This window comes from Folsomia candida, unplaced genomic scaffold, assembly GCF_002217175.1.
Source record: "Folsomia candida strain VU population unplaced genomic scaffold, ASM221717v1 Fcan01_Sc022, whole genome shotgun sequence".
Classification (NCBI taxonomy): Eukaryota; Metazoa; Arthropoda; class Collembola; order Entomobryomorpha; family Isotomidae; genus Folsomia; species Folsomia candida.
In genome coordinates this window covers 2,406,694-2,431,374 of record NW_019091214.1, presented here as the reverse complement: position 1 = coordinate 2,431,374, position 24,681 = coordinate 2,406,694, and the positions used below count along the sequence as shown (strand labels likewise).

The 24,681-nt window shown below is 40.1% G+C and overlaps 2 protein-coding genes across 11 annotated transcripts in view; both read left to right on the top strand.

The window, feature by feature from the left end:
* The window catches only part of LOC110858682 (ankyrin-3), a 55,186-nt gene extending 33,713 nt beyond the window's left edge, over positions 1-21,473 (top strand). For 8 of the 10 annotated variants that reach the window (XM_035858849.1, XM_035858850.1, XM_022107531.2 and 5 more), the window contains 8 exons: positions 48-204; positions 300-332; positions 13,192-13,314; positions 16,981-17,648; positions 18,073-19,207; positions 19,278-19,463; positions 19,916-21,019; positions 21,341-21,473. In XM_035858849.1, coding sequence (XP_035714742.1) covers positions 48-204; positions 300-332; positions 13,192-13,314; positions 16,981-17,648; positions 18,073-19,207; positions 19,278-19,463; positions 19,916-21,000 — 3,387 coding nt within the window. In that variant the 3' untranslated portion in view covers positions 21,001-21,019; positions 21,341-21,473. Of the gene's footprint in view, positions 1-47; positions 205-299; positions 333-13,191; positions 13,315-14,150; positions 14,607-15,289; positions 16,067-16,980; positions 17,649-18,072; positions 19,208-19,277; positions 19,464-19,915; positions 21,020-21,340 lie in introns of all 10 variants that reach the window. The other 2 variants (XR_004836828.1, XR_004836829.1) reach the window with 2 other exon arrangements.
* Positions 339-4,922, top strand: LOC118438484 (mucin-5AC-like). The gene has a single exon (XM_035858862.1). It carries the CDS (start codon positions 3,564-3,566, stop codon positions 4,737-4,739), a length of 1,176 nt encoding a protein of 391 aa, XP_035714755.1. The 5' UTR covers positions 339-3,563; the 3' UTR covers positions 4,740-4,922.
* Positions 21,474-24,681: the final 3,208 nt, after the last annotated feature.

The following is a 24,681-nucleotide window of genomic DNA, read 5'->3' as shown; positions in this document are numbered from 1 at the left end:
AAAAGTGCAGAATATTTATTAATAAGTCTACTTTTTCTCCCAATCAGGACTCTGAGTCATTAGAAGACCTGTCACAGACCGATGCTTTCAGAAATAAGCAGGCAAAGAGAAGAAGTATGACCCCCACGGATGAAGAGGGCGGTCCCAATGTTATGACCTCTTCGTACGAGAGAGACGAACAAAAATATTCCGCAGAAGAAAAAGGTTAGTAAGGAACCCCCTCGATAATTCTCCCATGACGCCCAGCACCTGCGCAGCCAATTGGACAGTCTGACTGACCAGATTTATTTCTATTTTAGAATCGCGGCCCGAAGAGAAAGTTAGCGCGAAAGGTAAGATCAACAAATCTGACTTTGTTTTCATTGTGCTGGAATCATTTCTTTAAATCACGATATACTTACGATACATGTTTTTTCATATTATCCATGAAATTATTCTGACGCTTTGTCATGTCGAGGTGTCAGATAGAAATTTCTATGCAATGAAATGAAAAAAAAAGTTTGCTTTCCCGATCGATCACTCATCGAAAGCTCAAGCTAGCTAAAGCTATATTTATCTCATACATACGTAATTTACTCCTTCAATAATTCCTTTAATTTCCATCCAACCATCCAGTTACCTGAACCCTTCATAGTCAAACCTTACCCAAACTTACCAAAGTTTAGTAGCAAATATTTAATATATTTATAAATAGTCAGTCAATAGCCAAAAACAGCAGCAAAAACCTACCGTCAAGTATTACTTTGTTTAGTCAGAGCTGAATCTTTTTAGTAGCATGCGTTTCTTTGAGGCTTTCCAGAATAAGAATTTTTCATAATGAGGATATTTACCGTGCTACAAGATTTTTCAGCTATTTATTACCTTTTTGCTTCGTGTTACCAATACTACTACCTCTCTCATTACCATACTTACACCTACTACTACTCGTTTAATTATCATTATTATTACTGTACTACCTACTACCTCACTTTTTAATCTTGACTTGAACATGTCGTTTCGTAAAACGTACACCCACCCTTGAAAAAATCTGTGCTTTCACTTTACCAAAAATTTTTGTATATTGTTGCGATACGTTTATGCGATGATTTCTTCTTTTTCCATAAATTTGTCCATTAATTTCCATAATTTCCACAAATTATTATGTGCCAAATAAAAATATCGCATAAACTATGAGCACTAATACATAATTAGATAATTACCTTGCTTTAAAATTATTCATTTATTTTATCTACATTAATTTTATTTTCTTGTGAGCACTTTACAATTTATGTTCGTACCTGAATAAAAAAGACACTATTTTTATGATATTTCGTTCACTCACGCATTCTTTTCAATTGTTTGATTTCAATTTTTGTGATCTTGTTTGTTATTCTTAATTCTTATTCATGTTAATTTTAGAATTTTTGTTATGTTGTGTGGTTGTTTGGAATGTGTGTATTTAAGTATGTATGCTAGTTTGGAGTACATTTGTGATTTTGTGTATGAGAGTGGATCAAGTTTTTTTAAAGAAAATGATACGTATGTAAATTGACACTGCAAAAGAAAACCTATGTGCAGCTTGATCAATCGTCTATTATTACATCCCTGTATTAATACTTAATTGCTATTTATTGATTACATTTCGCTACAAATGTAATTTATGTAAAATTGGCTTTTTTGTTACAATCTTAAAAATTCTACTTCAATAATTTAAAAATTTCTACCCGTTTTTGTGATATTTGTCAGCCTTGCGTTCAATTCAAAGAAACTTCTTTCTTCTTCCAAAGCTTTTGTACTCCTGAAATTCCACAAAAAAATGTATATAAAATTACGTCCGTGATTTCCAAGTTTGTCAGCTTTCACCCTTAAATTTCTATAAAATTTCTATAAAATCTATCTCAATAAAACGAATTTTCAGAGCACGGTAACATATTTATGATCTGAAAGTATTTTAAAACACGGCTGTTATAGACATAACTTGACCAAAGTATTGCACACAGGTTTTGCTCTGCCAGTTTGAATATTTCTAAACGATGAGTGCCTTACCAGGAGTGAGTGAAAGTTGGAGAAAATGTGAAATTATGTTATAAAATACTTGCCCATGCCGCACAAGAATTGCCATTTTCGTAACTACACAGTAGTAAATATTACCAAGTGCAAAAGTGTAACAATTACAGTGACTGATATATTTTTAATGATTGTCGAGAGTGGAGAAAGTTAAGATGGTTGCGAGAGTTTGTTGTACAAATGTTGAGAGAAAGTTGGTCTCATTTTGAACCAGTTTTCTCACCCACACACACTGCACGAATTATTTTTATTTTACTTATTTTTTTTACCAAAATATTTCATTCGCTCATATTTATTCTTCACCAGCTACTTACTTAATTACCATAAATAGTTATTATATGCCCTGCGACTTTGCCATGCCATTCTTGCATAAAAGCCGATGCATTCTGCAAATGCCTTGCATTCCGCATATTTATTAATTATATGAATGAGGAAATACAGTATTTTTCTTATAATTTTATCGCAAAGGTGACACAACGGTGAACATGTTGAAATTTGTTTATTTTATTTATATTTTATGAGCGAGTGCGTTATTTACTCCGGAATTTATTGCCATAAATGTGCATTATTAACAACCCAGCAGCAGCAGTGACGTGCTAATCTGCCATTTAATAACAATACGTGCATATTTGACTGACTGATTGATTGATTAATTATTATTTAAATTCCTTAATTTAATTATTATTATTATATTTATATTTATCACCTAACGTACATGTTTACAAAATTGTTCCTTTTCACACGTGCCGCACTACTTTACTAACCGCAGTCAGTATTAACCCTTGCGTCAAAATAATGATTCATATTACACCACAAATTTTAAAAGTATTAATAATTACTTATCAAAAGTGGGAGTTGGTCCCACGCTAAATAAAAAAAAATACTTATTGCTTGCGCTTACACCAAAACTAAAAGTTTTGACAAACTAAACTAATCACAATTAGTTTAAATAATTGCGAGGATAACCATTTTACATAAATACAGGATGATTAGAGACATCTATTAATTTTATGAAAAAAACAATTATTCCCGTGTTTCTGTGTGTGTGACCTTTGTTACTTACCTGATGTTTCGCAGTCCACTGGGAGGCAGGCCCAGGGGACGAGGAGGTGAAAAGTGTCAAATTCACCACAACTACTACTACGACTATCACAAGTGCGGTGGATCGTGCCTCCTCCAAGTCCGAGGAGTCTGTCGGATTCGGGACTCCGGAGAAGGGAAAGCATTCCTACTCTTCGGAGGAGAAAGAGACCGAGAGTCAGTCTCAGTCCGCGTTCGACACGGGGATTAGCGTGACCACGACGAGCGCTAGTGTTAGCATTATTAGAGATAGCAGTAGCAGAGAGCCTGACACGGAAGGCGAGGTTTCCGACTTTAGCTTAACCTCTCCGAAAAAGGAGACCCTGGGCAAAGATATTATTAGGAAGGGAGTAGTTACCCCGTCATCCTTCGATGATGGGGTGGATGATAGCACGAGCTCCAGAGTTGATGATACTTTCACCCTCACGGAACATGATATGACTGATCAGGAAGAAGAGGATGATAAGACTTTGGACGCATCGGTACCTAATATTCAAGCACAAGCCCAAGTTCCAACAAGCTTAACGCTAACGACGACTACCACGACGAGTGAACAAATTCGGGTTGAAAAACAGCAAGTGAAAGTAGAAACAGCAAAGCCCCAGAAACCTACCCCTTCCCCTCCAGCGACTGAATCTACTGTTACCGTAAAAGTGGTGGATAAGGCGTGCAGCCCGCTACAGACACAAGTCGGGACTCCAGAGAAAGAAAAACTTAAACCGGAAACGGTTTCCCGATCGCAACAAATGACCACAGAGTCTGTCGACGCGCAAGTTGGGACGTCCCCACAGGACACCAAGCATAAAGACGTCCTCACGCGGCTACACAACTTAACCAATATGCCCATCGGAGATGATGAAATTTATACCACTCTGAAAAATCAGGAGGCAGAGATGCTTTCCAAAAGTGGGGAAGTTGTGCATTCCAAAGCGATTGAAACTCCATATTCTGGAGGAAAGGGTAGCGTTTCCAGCACTACGGACTTGATGAGTCCACCTGCCACGAAAGCAGACGCTGCTGCTACTACATCTCCGAAAGGAACTACTTCCGGTTCCATAGAGGACGACGAGATGCAATTCGACCTCAGCATTGAGGAGGAAGAAGCTTCCCCCGATAAACAAGAAGAAACTGATGAAAACGTACCTGACGTTGTTCCAGATGCTAAACCTAGCGATGATAAGCCTAGCGCATCAATGACAACGACGACTACCACAACCACTACGATAACCACGAAAGTTATCACTACTGGAGAAGAGTCTGTCCCCCAACAGATTATTGTTAAGGCTGACGACACTACTATTACTGCCGAAGAGAGGAAAGATGTGAAAGCGGAGAAAGCTGTGATATCCAAAAAAGAGGAGACTTCAACCAAGAGATTTATTGTAGAAAAGAGTGATCAAGAGGAAAAGTCGCCTCAAGAGGAGAAGAAAGATTTGCCTGAAAAGATTGTGATTCTTAAGGAAGAGGTCGTCGTTGTGGAGACCACCACGACCTCCTCCACTGCTGGAGTCAGTGGTCCCCCAGTCCCCCAAAATTACTCCAACTGCAAGTTGACGCTTCCAGCTCGGAAGTCTCCACGTCCGACAGTCCCCCCACAACGGTTAAAGATTTAGAAGAAATTTCCACCGATATCGAGTTAAAGTCTGAAAGTCATGACATATTAGGAGTAGAAGAGGGAACAAAGCCTTCCAAAGTGGAAACTGAAAAGGAGAAAGTTGAAAAAGACAAGAAACCTGAAATTACGCCGTTTCCAGGTGAGACTGCTAAGTTAACGAGCCTTGAGCACCCCAAGCTTACTGCGATGACTGAGGAGAAAGTTAGTCAAGAGAAAGTCGAAAGTGAACCTTCCCACAAAATTGAAACTGAAAAAGTTGAACTGTCCCAAAAAATTGAAACTGGAAAACCTGAACCTTCCCAAAAAATTGAAACGACGACTGAGGAGAAAGTTACTCTAGAGAAAGTCAAGCCTGAACCTTCCCAAAAAATTACTGGAAAACCTGAGCCCTCCGAAAAAATTGAAACTGGAGACAAGCAAAAGGAGAAAGTTGGAGAAATCTCCCCTGCTACTGATAAACCATCCAAAGACGACATTGTTGTTGAGGAAGAAACAACAACCAAGTCCACCCAGGAACGGAAACCTTCCCGAGAGAAAAGCCTTTCCGAAATAGACAGTAAAGTGTCTGAAATTGAGGCTGAATTTTTACAAGCCACTGCCAGGAAAGACTCGAAAGAAGACGTTATTGAAGTCAAAGCTGAGGAAAAAGTGACTAAAAAAGTCGAAGTTATTACTAAACAAGTAGTTAAAACAGTGGTTGAAACAACCCCAAAAAAGCCCAGCGATACAACTTCGACCCTCGAAAAACTCGCTGCAAAAGAAATTAAACACCATCACGTGGAAGTAGAATCCAAAAAAGTCGAGCCTCCAGTAACCAAACCTACCACTGAGAAACCAAAGGAGGAGAAAGTTGTTAAAAAACCGGAACCACCAGCCGCAGTTCCTCTCGCTGGTCCTGCCGCTGGTTCCCCAGAACCAGAAATGGGCACCCTTCTCGGAATGGTGTCTGCAGAAATGGTCAAACGCAAAGAATACCAAGACCACCACAAGGACGTCGAACCACCCGCTTCTCACGTCTCCGCGGAAGAAGACGAGAGCGACAATGTTTCAGAATCGCTGGGCAGTTTCGGACTAATTTCCCAAGCAGTGCGTAAGTCAACTGGGGTCATGCTCGCCACCGGGATTACGACTGCTCCAGAAGACATTAAGAAGCTGGAGGAAACTTTGGAAGAGCAACAGAGGCCGTTCTTCCACAGAAGCGTGTCTCGCGAAGAGGTTTTGGACTCGATTGTGTCGGCTGCCGTGGCGCCCGCCTCCGTTGAGATGGCCAAAGCTGCCAAGGAATCTATTGAGGAAGAAAGCGAACCAATTTTGGCCACTCCGCAATCGAGCAGTGATATTTCGATAGAAGGAGACGACGAATCGGTGCCACAAAAGAAGACTTCAATTTCCAAGGAGATTGTGGTCGAGTCAATTTTGTCCTCCTTGGTGGCTCCCGTTTCACCAAGAGCGGTGGAGTCCATTGAAGAAGCGTCTAAAGTACAGAAGGAGGAGAAAGTTGTGACAGAACCGGAAAAGTCTTCCCCACCTCCTCTCACGCATAAGGAAGAAGTGATGGAAACAATTGTCTCCGCTAAGATCGGACCTGTTATGTCCATTAAGGCAGAGATAGAAATATCAAAACAGACAATTAAACAAGATGACCACACATCGATAGAAAAAGTCGAATCTAAAGAAATTCTGGAAAAAGTGACATCATCATCAGAAAAAGCAGAGGTGAAACCTGATGAAAAATTAGCTCCGATTGAGCCAACCGAAATAAAAAAGGCACCCGAAAAACCATCGAGAATCCCTACCCTAACCAGCAGCGGGTCGGAATTTACTCAGAAGACAGTTGAATTGGTCACTACTACAAAAGTTTCATCAATTCCAGTATCATCTGCTTCGGAGAAAGATACAAACATTAAATCTCCGGCTGAACGGGAAATAATTACGGAGAAAGTGGGACTTACTTTCAGACAGCAACAAGCAGCAGCATTCATGTCAGAATCTGATATCAGAGAGAGACAAACTGAGGAAGTTATTTCGGAATTAGAATCACAAGTTTTTGAATTTTCTGATGTTGCTCAAAAACTTGAAAGTAAAACTGTTTCTTCTAAAAGTGAAATATCATCATCACAGGAAAAGTCAGCCACAACTGTTCAGGAGCAACTTCAAAAGGTGGTAAAATCGTCTTCCTCGGATATTGAACATACTCCAAAGCTGTATCAAATTGAGAAAACTATAGAATCAAAAATATCCGAAGATGCTTCTATGTCACAAACTAAAACTTGGATATCAAACGGTACCGAAAGTACTGTGAAAGTTGAGATTGAGAAGACGACAGTTATTGTTCAAAAGGATACAAAAGAGTCACCAGACAAAGAGAAATTATCACCTGCAAAAGAAACAGAAAAAGCATCACCAGTAAAAGAGGAAGAGAAAGTATTACCAGTAAAAGAGGTAGAGAAAGTTTCACCTGCAAAAGATGCAAAGACAGAATCTCCTGTGAAAGAAGCAGAAAAAGAATCACCTGCTAAGGAAGAAGAAAAAGTCTCACCTGCTAAGGAAGCAGAGAAAGTATCACCAGTAAAAGAAGCTGAGAAAGTATCTCCGGTAAAAGAAGCAGAAAAAGTATCACCTGCTAAAGCAGCAGAGAAAGTATCACCAGTGAAAGAGGCTGAAAAAGTATCACCTGCTAAAGCAGCAGAGAAAGTATCACCGGCAAAAGAAGTAGAAAAAGTATCACCTGCTAAAGAGGCAGAGAAAGTATCACCTGTAAAAGAAGTAGAGCAAATTTCACCTGCAAAAGAAGCAGGGAAAGTTTCACCAGTAAAAGATGCAAAGAAAGATTCTCCTGTAAACGAAGCAGATAAAGTATCTCCTGTAAAAGAGGCAGAAAAAGTATCACCTGCTAAAGAAGCAGAAAAAGTATCACCTGCTAAGGAAGCAGAAAAACTATCACCAGTAAAAGAGACAGAGAAAGTATCACCAGTAAAAGAGACAAAGAAAGTTTCACCTGCAAAGGAAGCAGAGAAAATTTCGCCTGCAAAAGAAGTGGAGAAAGTATCACCAGTAAAAGAAGTGGAGAAAGTATCACCAGTAAAAGAAGTGGAGAAAGTATCACCAGTAAAAGAAGTGGAGAAAGTATTACCAGTAAAAGAAGTGGAGAAAGTATTACCAGTAAAAGAAGTGGAGAAAGTATCACCAGTAAAAGAAGTGGAGAAAGTATCACCAGTAAAAGAAGTGGAGAAAGTATCACCAGTAAAAGAAGTGGAGAAAGTATCACCAGTAAAAGAAGTGGAGAAAGTATCACCAGTAAAAGAAGTGGAGAAAGTATCACCAGTAAAAGAAGTGGAGAAAGTATCACCAGTAAAAGAAGTGGAGAAAGTATTACCAGTAAAAGAAGTGGAGAAAGTATCACCAGTAAAAGAAGTGGAGAAAGTATCACCAGTAAAAGAAGTGGAGAAAGTATCACCAGTAAAAGAAGTGGAGAAAGTATCACCAGTAAAAGAAGTGGAGAAAGTATCACCAGTAAAAGAAGTGGAGAAAGTATCACCAGTAAAAGAAGCAGAAAAAATTGCACCTGCAAAAGAAGTGGAGAAAGTATCACCAGTAAAAGATACCGAGAAATTATTACCTGCTAAAGAAACAGATAAATCATCTCCTGCAAAAGAGGCAGAAAAAGTATCACCAGCAAAAGAAGAAGAGAAAATATTACCAGTAAAGGATACCGAGAAATTATCACCAGCAAAGGCATCGGAGAAAGAATTAGAGAAATTATCAGTAGCAAAGGATACAGAGAAAGCACCACCATCACTGGAAAAAGAGAAGGAAAAAGTATCGCCAGAAAAAGAGGACAAAATATCACCAGGGGAAGTCAAGATGTCACCAGTAACAGAGAAAGTGTCTCCAGAAAAGGAGAAAATTCCAGTGGTAACACAAAAAGAGAAACCATCACCTGCAAAACAAACAGAGAAAGTGTCACCTGCAAAAGAGAAACCATCTGAAGAAGTATCTGTTGAGAAAATACAAGAAACCACCACGAAAACATTATTAACTCATGATATCCAACAAGTGTCAGATCTCGACTCTGAAATAGAGCGACTGGAGAAAGAAGTATTCCACGTTGAAGTCGAGGAAAAGAAAGCAGCTCAGAGTAAATTTTTAACCAAATCTGAAAAAGCCGTCGAAGATCTCGATTTAGAAAAGATTGCAGTCGAAAAGGAAAAGAAAGCTGCTGCTCATTCATTATCATCCATTCAAGAAAAGCCAGACCTCAACTTATTCCAGCAATTATGCGTCGTCCACAAAGAAGAAGAAGAGGAAGAAACTGAACAAACATCACCTCCAGAGAAAGTCCCAAAATCAGCAAGTGCTGATAAATTGAGACGAGATTCCGAATCAAAAGACGGCGATTATGATAACGTCAGCATGTATTCCACCAGCACATCTAGCTCCGTGATAACCGTCATTGAAAAGGGATCCAGCCAGAGTTTGGAATCGCAGGGGAAGATGAGTTTGGACCCTGAACCGACTTCCTCATCGTCACCCCCTTCGTCACTCGTCTCGGAGGAGAAAGTACCAGAATCTTCAAGCCTAAAAATCACAACTACCACAACTTCATCCACATTGCAACGCGAAATATCCGAAGATTCTCCATCCACCGGAAGCAGCACTACTACCACCACAACAACAACCATAATTCAACAATCAACCCCAGAAAAATCCCCCCGCAAAAAACCCAACCTCACCGATGTCGAAAAATTTGTCGATGAAGCTCGCGAAGCCGCCGCGCAATTAAAGCAAGAAGTCAAAATCCTCCGACCTGATCTCACTCCGACCCCGACTGACCAAAACTTAGCCACGACACCCGTACTCAGAGCCATGTTTGGCATCGGGGCTGATTCCGGGGGCTGGTTATCTGACGAGGACAAACTCGAAACTGTACTCGAAGTGGAAGAAAAATCTCCAAAGCGATCCTCCTCCGAAATATCGTCAATGGACGCCTCCTCCCCAAAATCATCCCGCGGCGGGGACACACCGCAGCCTCAACTGCAACAAGAAGTCTTGACCACTGAAGCGCTCGAGGTATTCGATAAAGAACCAGAGTCCGTTTCTGAAGGCGTTCTTACCAAGTCTCACCCAACAACGGAGCTCAGTGCGGAAATGAAGGAGGAGAAAGTCACCGTCATTGCGAGACAGGTTTCTGAATCACGTGCCGATCGCGTAAAAACTCCAGACCCGACGGATCAGAAATCAACAAAGGCTGCCGGCGGTGAATTCAAGGAGGTCATGTACTTCAAAGAGTACACACCCCGCACAGTCGAGACGGAAGTGTCATCTTCCCCCAAATCCGGCTCCACGTCACCCCCTTCAACCACCTCCTTCTCAAAATCCTCCCCCATCACGACCTCAAAAGTATCCCACGCATCGCACGAGTCTCTCGTAAAAGAACTCAAACTTACCTACGAAGCTGGCGAACCACAACAAACCATTCACGATAAGGAAGCTTATCGTAAAGATGCCGAAGATAAAGACAAGGACACCGCAGAAGAAATCAGGTCTCCGACATCATCCCTTCCACGTCACGACTCTCCAACATTCCCTCGTCTTCAAACTTCGCCGCTGGGACCTTCTAGCAAAGCTCCGGTGACGAAGTCCCCCCAAAAAGAAGAGGGTGACCCCGCTCTCCAACACATTCACCGCGATGTGTCGGCCAGCAGCGAGGAATTGCCCGTGAAAGGAACCAGCCCACAAAAATCTGTCTCTTCCTCCGTCAGCCCGGAACAGGAGAGAAAGTCGAAAAAGTATTTTGGACCGACAAAACTAATCGGAAAAGGAAAAGCCAAAACTTCCACGCATTCCTTGCCCGACTTACAATACCAAATCCAAGTCTCCTTCGACCAGCATGACTTACCGCGGCCGAAATCCGCTCCAGCCGTGATAACCTCGGAAGTATTTGTGAAGAACTTGGACGTCGTGTACTCCTACTCGGACAAGGACAACGAACCCGTCGTGATTGAACAGCAGAGCAGTTTTGACATCGAAATACCGCGAGGAACTGGGTCCTCCTCAGAAAACTCGACCGCGGTCTCCTCCGCGACGACGGAATCATCCAGATGCATCAGCGCCGCGGTGTCATCGGTCGACTCGGGAGGGTTTCCTCCTTCTGAAAAAGGCTCTGACGTTGCAGGAAGCCCTTCTGCTTCAGGATCATCAGTTTCAGACGGAGTCCGAAGTAGGAAGGACTCCTCAGATTCAAAACATTCTTCCGGTGGTGGCGCCGGTGGTGATTTATTGACGAGCGGGGAGCCAATTTCAAGAACCTCGTCAACCTCTTCCTCCTCCCACCCGAAAAGTGGTGGGAGCGGTGGTGAAATTCAAAGCGGAGATCACACCGCCACCGAATCCGGTTCTTCCGGAGGAAGTAGCAAACACGAATCGAAATCAGTATCAGTCTCGATCTCGAGATCAGGATCGGAAGCGTCCTCAAAGTCTTCGAGATCATCCAAGTCTAGCGTTAGCGTTAGTGGCGGTAGTAGTCACAAGGCTAGTACGACAAGCGCAAGCAGTAAGTCAGGCGATAGTCAGAGTCAGGGTAGCGGCGGAAGTAGTGGGGGTGGAGGTGGTGGTGGTGGAGGCGAGGAGTGTAGGTCAGGTGGGGGGAGTCTGGGCAGTGGTGGTGGTGGTGGTCAGTCCGGGTCTCGATCCTCCTTGGCATCGTCACCCTTGTCAATCTCGTTGTCCGGGGGGTCGGAGTCACGCACATCGGAGTCCACCGAGTTACTCGTCACTAGGTTGAGTCCACCCAGGATAGATCCGAGTGGACAATTCCCAAACATTACCGATAACCTAACCCCCTTCATCTCTTTCACGTACTCCGTTAAAGGTAACTCATCCAAATCAAAATCATTCAAAAAAAGCAAAGCAAAACATTTAAGAGAGCGTAATGGTAGGAGAAAGTTGTGATAATGTGAAGAAAAAAAAGAACGCAAAAAAGTAGACGTATTTATCAACGTAGGCTTTCTAGTACATAGATTTGTGAGGTGCACTTAATTGTAATTTGCAGTAAGAGAAAGCAGGGTTGTTAGCGTGTCGTGGTATGGCAATTTGTAGAAAATGCAATCGCACAGCATTATTTTGTTTAATTATTGTTATTCTTTATTCGCGATAAGTTTGCAAAATCGTTTTAATTTATATTTTATGTGTTTATCATTTTATGTGTAATCACTCGTCACAGTCACTCACAATAATGCACTTTTTGGAAGCAACAAAAATAAATAAATGTCGTGTTTTCAATATTTTAATAAGCCGTCCAACACCAATGCACTTTCTACGGAACGAAATATATAAGTAGTATCGCAAGCGTCTTACGTTCTCCACTCTCAATGTGTAAATATTTAATGATGGTTGGTTCATGCATTTGTTGCACTAAATATTTGTTGTTTTACATGTTTTTCAGCGTTTTGTTATGTACTTATTATTTTATTATTTGACCCAAACTTCTGATGAAACAAAATAACGAAATGATTTATAAAATGGTATGAAGACTTCAAAAATCAGCGCAGCAATACTGAAGAAAATTCATTGTAAGGAAGAGAAATTATCACTGAACGTCAGTGATAATTTTCCAACTATAGAAATTTTTGTTATCTTTGCCAGAATTTTACAAAATATACACTTTTTTGGCTAGTTTTTCGTCGTCCATTTTGGTAATTTACGTAGTTGTAGATGTATGTACAGACTATGCAAAAATCAATCTAAATAATCTCCAATTATACGGATTTAAATTCAAGAACCAGAATTCAAGAATCTCCAATCAAGACAACAACAAAATTACATAAAAAATTATCTACTAAAATCCCGATTCATTTAATTTCTTGTCTTTTCTTTTCTTAATTTGCTTTCTTTAACCATTATTTTCATTCTTGTTACTACTAGTTTGCTTATTTTAACACGGTTTTTCTCCACCTTATTTAAAATCGTCATCAAGCTTGAGCTTCTTAGAGCGATCATATCTATCACTCACTCACTCACTCACTGGCAAGTATTTATTTATATCATAGATATTTAAATACCTAGTCATCAGATTTTAAAAAAAGTGTAGTTTGAAGCAACTCACCTCTGAATATTGACCTCTATAGATCTAGCTAAATAGGAGATTGTACATAACAAGTTGGAACTCTTAGTGACAAAAATAGGTCAAAATAATTACTCTAGGTTATCCATAATTCGCAGCAGTGGCCGCGGAAGCCGTGGGGACATCGGGGGACATTAACATTGTAGGATATGGGAGGGAGGGGTTTATATAACATGGGCAGATGATGGCGACATCGTAAGGACAATGTCCCCCTGTCCCCACGCTTCCGCGGCCACTGATTCGCAGCATGACTGATGATGCTCATCTATATACATGAATAAATCGCAGTAGTGTAATAATCTCGAACTTTGACTCAATTCTTATCTAGAACGCGAACTGTCAGCCCAAGCCCCTCCTCGCACACAGGAAGAAGAACCAGAATACGAGCCTGTTGGCCAATCATCTTGGTCACAAGAAGAACAAGAACAAGAACAAGCTCCAGTTGGAGAAGGTATGTTTCTTGACACGCATTTCGTACGTGGATCCCAGTTTATTGGTTTATGATCACTTTCACCCATTAATTCAACACTTGATTGACTTTTCCCAATCATTTCTTAAAAAAAAAGATTGTGTGCGTGTCATAACTTTTACTCATTTTTATTAATTATTTATTTACTATTGGTTTGATTCAGTTGCACCAGAGTTAGTGAGAGAAGTAGATTTTAGATCAGAATTACTTACCACTAATTACGTACACATGTAGTTAATTAGAAGCAGATGATTAGTTGCAAAACAAATTTATTTCCTTATTTTGAAATTCATTTTCATCCTTATTTTTTGAAAATTAATTACATATTTCATACTTAACACTTTATTGCAAACATACAAACACTGATTTTAGTACTTACGTAGTGCCAAAAATATGTAGTAATAAATAGTACCGCTTCGAGCTGCTGCTTCCATTACATAAATACATACACAAGTAAATTAGTAGGTGCCGTAATACTTACCACCGTAAAATATGTATATAAAAATGCTTATACACATAAATTGCCATAATTGCTTAAAAATACCAGCTTTATACAAGTGCTACCAGAACCAAGCAAAATTAGAAAAGTGCTTTTAGTTAGTCTCATTGTTGTCATTGTTTGTGTTTTACCTTACGATTGTTGTTACATAGACATTAATTACTACGTGTCGCTAAATGTTACATGTCGTAACCCATTTCTATCTACAAACTTTACTATTAATGTTCTACTTTCAAGTCTGTTAATTACATTAACCCCACTGTTACGTCAAATGAGATTCGATAAACAGTTTGTAAAAAAATGTCATGAATTTGATAAGGCTGGCACGATCCCCCTCAAATCCAATCCAAAAGCTCCCTTAAACCTGAGCCAATTGCTGCTGAAGCCCCCCAACCTCCTCTCGAGATGACAATCAAGGAGGAACCAGAACCCGAAGAAGAAGAATTCCCAATTCCAGAATCTTCCTTTTTTGACCACAAACCACACCCAGGTCGTGAAACAAGTGCACCAACTCCGCCATCCAGCCCAATCCACGCTGAGGTCAAGCTACTCGTCCGTACGTCAGAAAATGGGCGAGAAAGCGTCGAGATTCGGAGTGTCAAGGAGGTCCGGGTCCCATCTCCGGTGGCCCCTCCGTCCCCACAACCTCGAAAGGAACCCCTTCGTCAAAATCCGACCCCCCCAGACGACGATCAATATTTTTACGGGGATGACGACGAGGAACGTATTGCTTCTCCTATAATTACGCAAAAGTTGGTTGTTCGTTTCCAAGAAGGTTGGTTTTGCTAGCAGCATTTTGGTTGGTTGGTTGTCCGTGTGTGGGTTTTTATTGGCTTCTATTCTACTTATGAGTCTCGTTCTTGGATAATGTGCGTCCTGTTCCTGTCAGTCAGTGTGTTTCTATTATTATTGCAGTTTGAAAATAATTTATTATGATTGAAACACATTTCATAACACAGAAAGACAGGTGTTGAATTTTACAATTGGTGTGCGCTGTTCATGATTACAATTTGGAATAGGGCTGGGATTATTTATTAGAGGTTTACTACTCAAATTCATAGCCAGGGTTATTGAATCGTTATCAATTAAGTATATATAGATACGTACATACGTAGCTGGTGGCATGTTTCTCAGCTTATAACTAATGCAGCTAATATATTCATATGTAAATATTATGTAGAAAGTGCATAAATACATACAGACATTCGTAGTTCTTGAGTAAATATTGTCAAAAACAAAGGTTATTAGCTAGCAGATCTGCTTCTGTAATTTAATTCCAACAATTTTTACCAACAAACGAGTACATCAATCAGTTCTATACAATTCGCCGCGTGTGTCGTGCCCCTCTCTTTAACCGCCTTACTATTAATCCAAAATCAGTGTGTGTCACATAACAAACCACGTAAAAATACAGGCATCAAGCATCCACCCACACAAATATTTGTTACCTATTTCCAGAACCCATAGTAATGCAAGAGTCCCAAACCTCAACCACGTTGAGAGACGAGTTCGATCCTCTCAACCAAACGCAAGTCTTTGAACAATGCATCCGAAAAGCGACGCCGGATGGAAGCGTGCAGGAAACCGTGATTACCCGGACGACCACGACAAGTCACACGTTCTCTTCCCAACCACCACCAACCTCCTATGCAAATGAGGGCGTCGACATTGTCGAAATCACGGATGAAGATGACCTCCCACCACGGGAAGAAGAACCTTTAGAAGAACACCCATCCTCCGTCCGTTTCGAGCAGCAACAGGACGACGAGGACTTGGACGACTTTGAAAAACTGGAACAAGAACTAGCCCGACAACAGCAAAATACGACACAATTTGTCCAAGAAACTGCGGAATTTGGAAGGGAAATTGTCGACGAGATAATCGCGGATGCACTATCTACCCTGAACGTGGAGGAGGAAACGGAGGAACAGCAGCCGGCTGAGGAAGAAATCCCTGTCCCCTCACCGCCCCTCAGTCCGATGGATGATTCCAACTCGAACTCTTTAAGTCAACCGTCAGAAGAGGTTTCGGAGGAGGGAGGACTTCCAACTTCCGGTGGGGGCGAAGGTGGTGGTGGAGACGACGACCCCGCTGCCGCCGCGCCATCAGCAACCACTCCCTCCAAAGGCAAGAAGAAGAAAAAGGGGAGAAAGTAGAGCCTCAAAAATTTATCCCGTCAAATTCTTCTTGTGTCAAAAATCTCTCAAAATTATCAATTGTAGAAAAAATACAGTCGTAAGAAATATTTTTATTTTTTTGTTTTCTGCTTTCTCGCTCTCACTCTCGAGCTGCTGCTTTCCCTTCACAATACCCGATTGCGCAGAACCAATGTATGTCGTTCGTGGCTTATCTTGTACACATTTTATGTAAATATTGCTTCCTAGTTTTTGGGTGGTTATGCATTACCAAAAGGTGCAACTATATATTGTAATGTATAGTTGGAAATGGTTGTTTTATAAATTTACATATTTATGTATGAACTTCTAAATATAAATGCGTGCTGTAAAAAAAATTGTAAATTGTATTCGTCTCGTCTCGTGGTATGGTATGGTGAATTGTAAAATTCGTTCCTCTCGTGGTGGTGAATTGTATCGTGATGATGATAAGAATGACAAATACCTTATGTGAAAATGCCTTGTATTTATTTTCTTACATTTTATTCAGTGCTTTCTAATTTTCTAATTGCGTAACCAATACCCATTTAATGTTTTTCCCTATTTTTTGCATAATATTTATATGGAGAAAGTCCCTTGTAAATTATTCCTGCATGAAAACTTGTGGGAATCTGACCTACCTGTGTAAATGAATGTAATAAGTGTTTCTAAATACATCCATCGTTATAAATATGAACATTTGTAAATACATAAATATTTCCAGCGTATTACGGCTTCAGGCGGCAGAAACCTCTCTACAAAACTCTAGTATATTTATTTATAAACATATCCACGCTTCTTGTTATTTGATTTTATTTGAATTTATTATGTTACTTATTTTTCTTTACTCTTTTTCGTTAAAAATTTTCAGTTCCATTCGTTCAAAAAATGCACCAATATTTTATAAGTGATACATAATTTCCAGAAATTGATGTTGTTATTGTTATCATGAATGAAACCAAATATTAAAACTGCTCCCATCCTCCGATGATGCAGGGTCAAGTTCAAAGTCCAAAGTTGCAGAAGACATAAGCTCTTCGCCTTCCCGAGTTGTAGAGAACATTGGAACTTTCCGAGATCGGAAAGCCTTCTGGGAAGAGAAAGATGAGGAAGAGAAGAAAAAACGAGAATCCGTCTCGTCCGTGGAAGACTACACGCAAGGCATTGAAAACACGGCGTTCATCGGGCAAGAAGTTATTGACAAGAGTGGTCACGTTTTGGAACAACCCTCCGCCAAACTTAGGACGCCTTCACCGTACGAAATAGAACGGAGTAAAGAAGCAATTTTCCTGGATACGGATGAGGAGGAATTACGTCAAAAGACTGATATGACGACCGAGAGGAAAGTGCTCTTCAAAGGGGACGAGCAAAGCGTCAGTGTCGAGGAGCAGCTTACCTCAATCTCGTCCAGCGTGAGTGGAAGGGACTCCGTGGACAAGAGTGAGATTGAGACGAGTGAAAAGGGACCGCAGCAAGGACATTCGGATAATAGTTTGAAAGAGGCGAGAACAGCGGCGACAAATTTGGTGACGGAGATTGAGTCCAAGGTGGGGCAACAGTTTGGACTTGGAGATGTTGTGGGGGAGTCGAGTATGGACATAACGGATGAAGAGTTGCTCTCCACGGGAGAATTGTCTTCGCCGGAGACGCAGAGGTCGACAAAGGTGAGGGGAAAGTCGGTTTTATTTGGTAGTAGCGACTAGCGTAGAATTCGATGACTCATTGTCCAGATCAACATATTTTAAAATAATTTGATCTGGTAATTTAGTTTAAAATTTTGGACGACAAATTCGTAGAGCAGGTCGTTGCCAGTTAAAAAAATGTGCACTCCAGGTTTTGACAATTTTTGAAGAAAGAGACTTCAAGTTGAAGAAGCCTTAAGCGCAATTGGAACTCGTCGAAACTGGCTTAAAAACTTACCGCAATTCTATTAATCAACTTACTGACTACAAATTTGTCGCCCAGAATTTTAAAATAAAATCCCAGAGCTGGAACAAACATGTGCTGATTTTTACGATGAGTCCTGCGTCAATGAAATTAAAATGTACATATTTCTTAATGTGATCTCAACACAATAATTTGTTTCAGGCCCAGTCCTCCAGCGCTCAACAGCAACAGGCGCAACAACACCCTGAATTAGACACTACCACCCTTGAAGGTTCTGGCACCGGGCCTTACGACACATTTGCCGTGAAGTCCTCCTCCTCCGGAGAATTTTTCACCGCTCCGGAAGACTCCACTCTCAAAAGCTCTTCTGACGACCCATCCCGCCCTAAATCCTGGGACTCCTCCATCCTCGGTCAAGTCTCTGGCGGATCGAATTCCGAATACCAAACCGCCCTCAGCGCAGGTTCTGGTGCTTCATCGTCAGAAAGCTATTTAGGAAGTTTGTCCAGCGACGCTTCACAATCGGAAACTTTGGTCGCTTCTCAAATTTCTCTGGCACGCGATCAAGATCGCGACTTTCTCCTTGATGATGATGACAATTCTGCATCCGTACAATCACCACCGCCTCCACTTCCACCTCGCGACCATCCCCGACCAGCAGAGCCTCAGGTTACTCAATCACCATCCAAAGCGTCACAAGTGGGGCAACGTTCCGTTCACTGTGAGGCTGGTCCCAGTGGTGGAGAAAGTGGGTCAGGATATCCCGTCACTTTGACGTCCAGCACGAGCGGAACGACCGTTTGCACTCAGGTCGAAACCAGCGGAACTTTCAAATGCGAAGTTAAAGGTGAAGCGACACGTGAAGATGACCAAGAGGGAAACATAATGGTTTTGGAACATCATCACCACCGCCCCCTCGCACGACGCTCCGTTTCCATGTCGGATGCCGACCCTTCTGCGCTGGAACCACCGAAAAAGACACACCGCCGATCAGAATCGCAGTCGTGGAGTGATTCTCTAATGTACGGAGTGGAAGAACAAATCAGGGAGGAAGTTATAGAGGAAGAAATTTCTGACTTGTTCTCAAGAGGGGGAAGTTTTCAGCAACGGTCGATAGATGATGATCCAATTGAACGACCAATTACTCCAGAACCGGGATTTTCTCCGTTGGAAAGAAAAATCGGATATTATCCGGGATCCTCGTTTGATATTGAGCTAAATAGACAGGAAATGGGAGAGGATGAAGAAGAAGAGGATGAAATTCTGGATTATCCTCGCTCAATAGATCCAAGGGAGTCGATTTTTGACCGGATGGTCCCCTCCTCCAGGCTGGAAGGTTAGCGTCTTTCTGATAATATTATTTTCATTTAAGAGTTTTATTCATGTATTTCGTATTATTTACACAGACATTGAGGAGGAAGGATCACTAAAAAATTCGCCAAAGTCCGTTCTCAGCTTAGAAATGAGTGCCACGTCCATTGTGGAATTTGATCATGACAAAGGTTCACTGGAAGGGAGCGGAAGTGGAGGGACGGGTACGAGTAGCAGCAATGGACGGCCTGGTTCACGGGAATCCTCATCCTCCCTTAACGGTGAGTAATTTTGATGCTCACAAAATGGGTCTCCCAGCGTATGCTCTCCGATTTTGAGAAAACCAGTGACAATCGATCACAAATTTAATTAGCATGAAATTTACAAAAGATACGAACTCCCACTGGGGACGTTTGGCACAGGTATTTGCATCCAAAGAGGAGAAAGCGTGCCCTAAAGTTGACAAAATTATAAAATTTACTGTGCATTTTCTCCTCTTTGGATGCAAATATCTCAGCCAAACGTGTCCTTTGGCGGATAGTTTCTTTAGCAAATTTCATACCAATTAAATTTGTAATCAACTGACACTAATTTGATAAAAATCGAAAAGTATACTCTGGGAGACCTCCATTGTCCGTAAATACAATTATAGTAAATTGCTCTTTGTTTCAATGCAATTTAATCCTACATGTTACGCAACTCATAAAATTTATTCCATTCTTCTTCCCTACAGAATTTGAACGGTTAGAATCCGCCGTGCTGGATGAGGAAGTGAAAGTTGATCTCTCTGAAATTGAAGAAGGCCACGAATCCCAAGTTTCAGAATCCGACGACCAAGAGACTGAATTATACGAACAAGACTCATACTGCGACAACGATCCTGATCTCATGTCCGAAGCGGATGACAAAATGATGAAAATATTCTCCGAAAGAATCGATATTCCTACCGACTCAGAAAGTTCGAATTCCAACTCAAACAAAAGTTCGTCTCGAATCCCAAGGAAATCCGACCCCATCGCCTTCTTCACCACCACTTTAGACCCTCGATCTCCCTCAATTGAGGAAACAGACACCAACACATCGCAATTCGACGAGTATCACCTCGACCCAAGGTCCGAACTTGTCGGGGGCAGTACCGATGCAGATTCCAGCCTCGAATTCCAACACCAATTCACAAAACAACGCATCTCAAGAGGAATGACTTCAAGTGGGGATTCTTTAGATGAACCCGTCTCCGCATCGACATCTCGAGGAGGAGGACGAGATGATGACGCTCACACTCCACAAAATCTCATGGAGATCTCTCGAGACTCCTTAGATTTGGAGAAGGAGTCCTCTTCCAAACGCTCTTCAGACTCTCCTCCTCCAGCCGACCACAAAATGGTCACTTCTACAGATTCTCTGCAACTTCAGGCTCAAATGTCATCCTCATTTTCCTCACATCCCGCCGCCCCAATGACAGATTCCTTCACGAATAACGTTATGCAAACCTCGTCACGATCTAACGTCATGACCGACTCGCTCGAAATGGAAGGTGGCGTAAAAATGAGCGAGTCCGTCGACTCTTTAAACGGCGGAAACCTAACTTCAACCGCCACTGAGCGATCTTTATCCACCGTTGCTGCTGCCGCGACAATGGCGACGTCCACCACGTCCACCGATTCACTCGAGGGCGGCCCAGGCGTTGCGGAACACGGGCTTTCGTCCTCTTCCAGCACTGCTGCAGACGCCGCGATGTGGTCCAGCACGTCGGGATCCGTCTCTACGTTGATGTCAAGTCAAGAAGACTTAACTCTGGAGGGAACAACTCAATCTTAATCATTTGACGAATGAGAAGGCAATTTTTATAATGGAATTATTATTGAGTGTGATAAGCACAACCAAACCACCCAAAAAAATATGTTATGCAATACGTACTACGACTTGCTTGTTGCTTATCATGATGATAATCTTGCACCGAATGCTGGCTTGAATTTGAATGTGCACAATGTTTTATTTTGTACAAATATCAATCAATCTTGCACAATTTGATTATGTAAAAAAATTACTTTGTGTAATCACCCGCTTTCACTTTTATCACTATACGCACCTCTTTTTTTCTTCTTCCAACTTTACATAATCTGACAGTAATTTTAATATTGATCTTGTTGCATAACAGGCGGGGTAGAACTAGACAGTGACAGTCATGAAGACAACAGCAGCAGCATCAGCCAACAAGAACAATACAAAATTACTACTTCATCACACCAAAAACCAAAACAGGAAAGAGAACAACGCCGAGATCCTGATCCAGATCGAGATTCTTCTAATTCAGAAAATAATTGAGTAATCTTATCTTCTTTAAAATAATAATTGCACACAAGATTTCCGAGCAAATATTTCCGAATATATACAAATTCAAAATCCTCCAAAAATTTTGTAATTCAACTTCTAGGCTGTCCCTCTCTTATTGCCTGTCATTAAAACCCCCGGCTATTATATGACATACTAAATAATATGCAAAAATATTCAGCAGCAGCTATAACCACACTCAAAAATCATAACGAGAAAAAATACATGTATAAAAAAGTTCTGTAAACTGTTAGCAATTTGCCATTTGTGCTACATAAATATGCCTACGCAGCAGTTTTACCTGTTATTATTAAAATAAAATCTCTCCAATTTTTGGCTTGTCATTCATCCAATTCAGTCGTAATCAAGGTCTCCTCAGCTTAACATTACATTATGATGAAGATGATGGTGAAAGTGCAAAATGTGCAGTTAAGTATGTATCAAGAGGCTAAATACTACACTACATCACCCATGCAACTAAAAGGCTAGAGCGTAAAATATTTAAAACTGAAATTGAATAAAACTACATAGTTTCTAGAAACGTAGGTAGAAATGAAGTATGTCTAATGTTAAGAACACACCTGCCGGTTTCGAGTGAGTGAGGGTTGCATTTAGGAAGATGAGGAAGAAACATTTGTCGTAATTATAAAGTTATTTAAAAATTAATGTTATCCAATACACCAAACTGTCAACTGAACTAAAATCTGCTTACTATATTATGATAAAATAAATGCAAAAATCTGTAAAAACAGCAATTAAATACAAGCTTCAATAAAGAATATACAGTGAAAAATGATAAAAATGCTTTCTCTTTCATTTTAAATATGTGCGTGTAGACGAACAAGGGAGGTGTTCCAGTGTATGCTCTCAGATTTTGGGTAAATTAGTGTCGATTGATCACAAATATAATTAGCATGAAATTTGCAAAAGACACCATCTCCCAATGCGCAGATTTGGCAGAGATATTTGCATAAAAAGAGGAGAAAGCGCGCTCGGAAGTTGACAAATTTGGCACTTTCCAACTGCGTGTTTTATCATCTTTTTATGCAAATATCTCCGCCAAACATTTGGAGGTTGTGTCTTTCGCAAATTTCATACTAACTAAATTTGTGATCGACTGACACTAATTTGGTCAAAATCAGAGAGCATACGCTGAAAAATCCTCCTTGTAAGTTAATAATTAACGAGTAGATGACTCACCATTTTAAATTATTATCATCCAAATTCACATATTTATTAACTTTTTGATCACACTCAAAATAATTCAGACAATTTTTGATAACAATGTTTTTGAAATGTATAATAATTTGTTTTTCAGATCAAGTTCAACATTGAATTGAATTGATTAAGCGTTTATAATTTTTGATTTTCAAAATACAACTCATTGTCCGCATTATTATCTGTGCATACATATAAAGATTCAGTACAAACAAATTAACTCGAATAATTTTTTGATGCATTGCACACTACACATTAATGACATCCTGTTTTGGTCTAGTAAATACATGGTCTGATCTGGGACACAAAAGTGTTTGATAATTTTGCTATGATCCACAAAGTTGTATATAAATATGTATACATCTGAGGGAATAAAGTCTACTTGGTGGCTACATTTTACTACATAAATACATATACATTTGCATATTTACGACTAAAAAATTGAAGCTTCAAGCATAATATTCTTTGATAAATTTTCAATTTTTACGATTTTTACCTTATTGTAAACACAGGTTTGTTCGAAATATGTTGTATATACATACATGTTAATTTGCAAATATTGACGGAAAAATTCTGTAGAATTTGCTAAGTGCAGAATAATCTAAATCTTTTCTAAGCTCTATAAATACGTTTAGGATTTACCAGCTAGCAATTACTGCATAGTTCACTCATCCTCCTAAATACTTTACAAAGCACCATCTACAGATATCGATATATAGCAAGCAATACATAACAATGATAAAATTTTCACTCATCTCTGATAGCAGAAATACTTGGGTAACACTGACTCTGACTAATTTGGTTTGCTATGCCGAGGAGAAGAGATAAAACGACTGCTGACTAATTCTTGTAATGATACATTTAAGTATTTATATATATGTATATTCATTTCAGTAAATGTATTTAGTATCATATTGGTTATCATCAATAATGATCCTCCATTCGAGTGGAGGGTGACACATGTTGGTCAAAATTGACGAGATCGTTGTCTCCTGACTGCACCTCTCATTTACATACTTGACGTATTTAGTGTAGAGGCAATAAACAATATCCCAGCTTGACTTGGTTAGCACTACATAAATTGTTACGTAGCTATCAGGTAAATATGGATTTCTTACTGTGTATAGTAAAGTCTAGAGATTTTCATCAACAATTAGCTAATTGATCCAGTAGTTGATGCATGCATTTAATGTAAGGAGAAAAACTAAGCTTTTTTTTAAATATGGACATGTTTGCTCTATCCATAGTTTAGACATGGCTAAAGCGACTGAACAAACTATTTTTTAAACAGTGGAATATATAAACTTTACTTGGATATATATTTAGATTTTGCAAATCTGTACTTTATTCTAACACCAAAATATTTTATTTATGTATGTATTTCATCTTCTTTTACCAGTGACATTTCTCAAGCTCCATTCTTATAGGTATTATTTACAGCTACCCTTGAATATAATCACATACCTGAAGATTACTATATTTATTTATCTATTAAGATCCTAAGATCCTTCAAATCACGCATGCAAAGTTTCAAGTTTCAAACCACTAAATACATACCATTTTTCCAGATAAAATTTTACTTGCTTGTACAATTTTACACAAATTTGCCAATAAGGAACGCTATGAAATTTCGAGCTATTTTTTCTAGCTATTATTTCGAAAAAAGCGAGACGAATTATCCTGAAATAATAAATAGACAATAATGCTGTTCCTCAGACCAACTACCTATTTTGACATGTGCATATTTCACTAACATACGAGTACTTACATACATATGTACTACACAGAGTGGTGATTGGTTAGTTATAAATAGTACTTTTTTTAGGAATAAGTTCTTCTAAAGTTACGTTACATATATCTGCAGTTCATGTACCCTTTAATTACACGATGACAAAGATGAGTGATGATTTCACGGAATTTCGCGAGAGAATTGGTTGGTTTGGCTTGGTC